Source organism: Podarcis tiliguerta (assembly GCF_965153285.1).
Source record: "Podarcis tiliguerta genome assembly, chromosome: 2".
NCBI classification, from domain to species: Eukaryota; Metazoa; Chordata; class Lepidosauria; order Squamata; family Lacertidae; genus Podarcis; species Podarcis tiliguerta.
This window is the reverse complement of record NC_139535.1, coordinates 6,207,243-6,210,366: the sequence shown is the minus strand read 5'-3', so window position 1 is coordinate 6,210,366 and position 3,124 is coordinate 6,207,243. Positions and strand designations below refer to the sequence as shown.

The 3,124-nt window shown below is 50.5% G+C and overlaps 1 protein-coding gene across 3 annotated transcripts; it reads right to left on the bottom strand.

Annotated features, from left to right (window-relative positions):
• LOC310672725 (zinc finger protein 24-like) lies at positions 1 to 2,138 on the bottom strand. 3 transcript variants are annotated; one of them, XM_083430332.1, is made up of 2 exons: positions 1,482 to 1,982; positions 1 to 505 (listed from the first exon to the last, which is right to left on the bottom strand). In XM_083430332.1, exon 2 carries the CDS (start codon positions 470 to 472, stop codon positions 47 to 49), a length of 426 nt encoding a protein of 141 aa, XP_083286458.1. In that variant the 5' UTR covers positions 473 to 505; positions 1,482 to 1,982; the 3' UTR covers positions 1 to 46. The 3 variants fall into 3 exon arrangements, with proteins under 3 accessions (XP_083286458.1, XP_083286456.1, XP_083286457.1); XM_083430330.1 differs by lacking the exon at positions 1,482 to 1,982 and adding an exon at positions 2,035 to 2,138 and having other exon boundaries at positions 2 to 505; XM_083430331.1 differs by lacking the exon at positions 1,482 to 1,982 and adding an exon at positions 2,011 to 2,040 and having other exon boundaries at positions 2 to 505.
• Positions 2,139 to 3,124: the final 986 nt, after the last annotated feature.

Genomic DNA, 3,124 nt, shown 5'->3' with positions numbered 1-3,124 from the left:
AGTTGAGCTCCCTCATGTTTTTTAGGCCCTTTGGAACAACCCTCATTCAACTGTCTCTCACCTGCTGCTCTTTCTGTTTCTGGTCCTCTGCCCGGCTCAGGAGGAAACCTTCGGCCAGGGCCACCGCCTGGGAACTGGTCTCTGCTCCGCATTCCCTCACCCAGTTCTCCATCTCCGGGGGGAGGACAGCCAGGAACTGCTCCAGGATCACCAGGTCCAGGATCTGAGCCTTGGTGTTTTGCTGTGGCTTGAGCCACTCATGGCAGAGACGGCGGAGTTGGCTGCAAACCTCTCGAGGTCCCTGGTAGCATACGTCCTTGAAGTTTCTGAACTGCTGGTGCTGTACTTTGGGATGGAAAACACCTTCGCCCGGGATCTTCTTCTGCACAGTTCTTTCCCAGAAGTTCTCAGTGCTTCCAATCTTGATGGTGTCGGGGCCTCTTCCTGCCGCAGCAGAATCCTGCTTTTCCATCTTTGATCTGTGCCCCTAAGGAAGCCTCCAGCTCTGGGAAACAAAAGATGAGCTTGTTAAATAATAATAATAATAATAATAATAATAATAATAATAATAATAATAAATTTTATTTATATCCCGCCCTCCCCAGCCGAAGCCGGGCTCAGGGCGGCTAACAACACTAAAATAGTGCAACATTATAAAAACATTATCAAAAATTAAATTATCAAAACCATAAATTATCAAAACCATAAACTAAAGTTTTGTAAAGATTGCCAAAGGAGGGAGTCAGGCTGCACCCTGACCAAAGGCCTGGTGGAACAGCTCTGTCTTGCAGGCCCTGCGGAAAGATGTCAAGTCTTGCAGGGGCCTAGTCTCTTGTGACAGAGCGTTCCACCAGGTTGGAGCCACAGCCGAAAAAGCCCTGGCTCTAGTTGAGGCCAGCCTAACCTCTCTGTGGCCTGGGACCTTCAAGATGTTTTTATTTGAAGACCCTAAGTTCCTCTTTGGGGCATACCAGGAGTGGCGGTCCCGTAGGTACGAGGGTCCTAGGCCGTATAGGGCTTTGAAGCCTCCAAGACACACTGGACAAGAGATATGGGACATAATATGGAACTGAACCTCTGAGAAAAACTGTGGAAGAGTGATCTGAAGTTCACAGCATGCTACTCTTTGAAGGAGAACTACATGAAAATGGGTGGCGCTGTGGGTTAAACCACAGAGCCTAGGACTTGCCAATCAGAAGGTCGGCAGTTCGAATCCCTGCGACGAGGTGAGCTCCCGTTGCTCGGTCCCAGCTCCTGCCAACCTAGCAGTTCGAAAGCACGTCAGAGTGCATGTAGATAAATAGGTACTGCTCCGGCGGGAAGCGTTTCCGTGCGCTGCTCTGGTTCGCCAGAAGCGGCTTAGTCGTGCTGGCCACATGACCTGGAAGTTGTACGCCGGCTCCCTTGGCCAATGAAGCGAGATGAGCGCTGCAACCCCAGAGTCGGCCACGACTGGACCTAATGGTCAGGGGTCCCTTTACCTTTACCTAACATGGGGATTAGCAGCTAATAAAAGTTTGTGGGCTCTTTTGTTCAAGGCTTCCATCTTGTTCCACCTTGTGGCAGGTGGGAGTCCTGTCTCGACAGTCTTCAATAAAGACCAAGCCTACTGGCTGCTGTTTTGCTCTGGTATTCCCGGCTGGTGTCCTTGTTTTTTTTTTTTTTTTGTCCAAGGGAGCCCTCAGATTTCTCCGTTAACAGGGCAGGGACCCTCCTATAACGAAGGGGACCTGATTGCTTGAGCCTCCTGCAATTCCTGGGTGATGTGCGCATGGGGCTTCTGCAGAGCTTCGGAGACCAAAGCGCATAGCGGCACATCGTTAACCTCTGGAACGCCCCTCCACAATGATCGTCCCCAACACAGACGGCTTTGAAAAGAGGATCAGCCCGTGCAGGAGGTGGGGATGTTAGCAACTCCCCTCTGCCAAGCCCCAAGCCCCCTCCTCTCTTTGCAGCCTTGCAGTCTCCCCATCCCCTCCAGCCCTGGGGCTGCCCTTCGCCTAAATGCACAAAAAGTGGGGCAGGCAAGCTCACCAGATCCCAGAGCGTGGATCCCTGCGGGGGAAGAAGCAGGAAAGCCACCGGATGGGGAGGGGCATTATAAGGAGAGTTCCCTCCCTCTCCAGGAAGCGAGCTCGGCTCATGTTCACCCAAAGGGTAAACTGCAGGATTCCTCTCTGATTTCTGCTTTTTCTGTATTGCGCAGAGATGCCTGCTTTGGCCACTCCTGGGGGGCTCAGACATAGACCCCCTTCCCCTGAGCAAGATGGGAGGAAACTGACTGCAAAGGTTTCTTGATGGGGGGCGGGGAGGTTTGCAAGAAATCCCGTTCTCATCCTACCTACGCCAGATCGCATCTCAGCAGAGAGAAAATCATGGAATCAAAAGAATTGGAGGGCACCCAGGAGGTCGTCTAGTCCGACCCCCTGCAATGCAGAAATCCAAGCGAAAGAACCTACGCATCTACGTTGAGCAATTAAACTAGAAACTAGAAGCCTTTGGTTGATCTTACTGACATCCAACACCCTTTTAGAATGTGGCTTTGGGGGGGGGGGTGTTATTGGATTACAGTGGTACCTCGGGTTAAGAACCTAATTCGTTCCGGAGGTCTGTTCTTAACCTGAAACTGTTCTTAACCTGAAGCACCACTTTAGCTAATGGGGCCTCCCGCTGCCGCCACACCGCCGCTGCGTGATTTCTGTTCTCATCCTGAAGCAAAGTTCTTAACCCGAGGTACTATTTCTAGGTTAGCAGAGTCTGTAACCTGAAGTGTCTGTAACCTGAAGCGTACATAACCTGAAGTACCACTGTACTGCTTTTGGTTTGATTTTGTTTGTCGTGGTCTTGTGAACCGCCCTGAGACCTCCGGGTATAGGGCGGTGTATTATAATAATAATAATAATAATAATAATAATAAATTATTATTTATACCCCTACCATCTGGCTGGGTTTCCCCAGCCACCCTGGGCGGCTTCCAACAAAGATTAAGAATACATTAAAATGTCACACATTAAAAACTTCCCTGAACAGGGCTGCCTTCAGATGTCTTCTAAAAGTCTGGTAGTTGTTTTTCTCTTTGACATATGGTGGGAGGGTGTTCCACAGGGCAGGCGCCACTACTGAG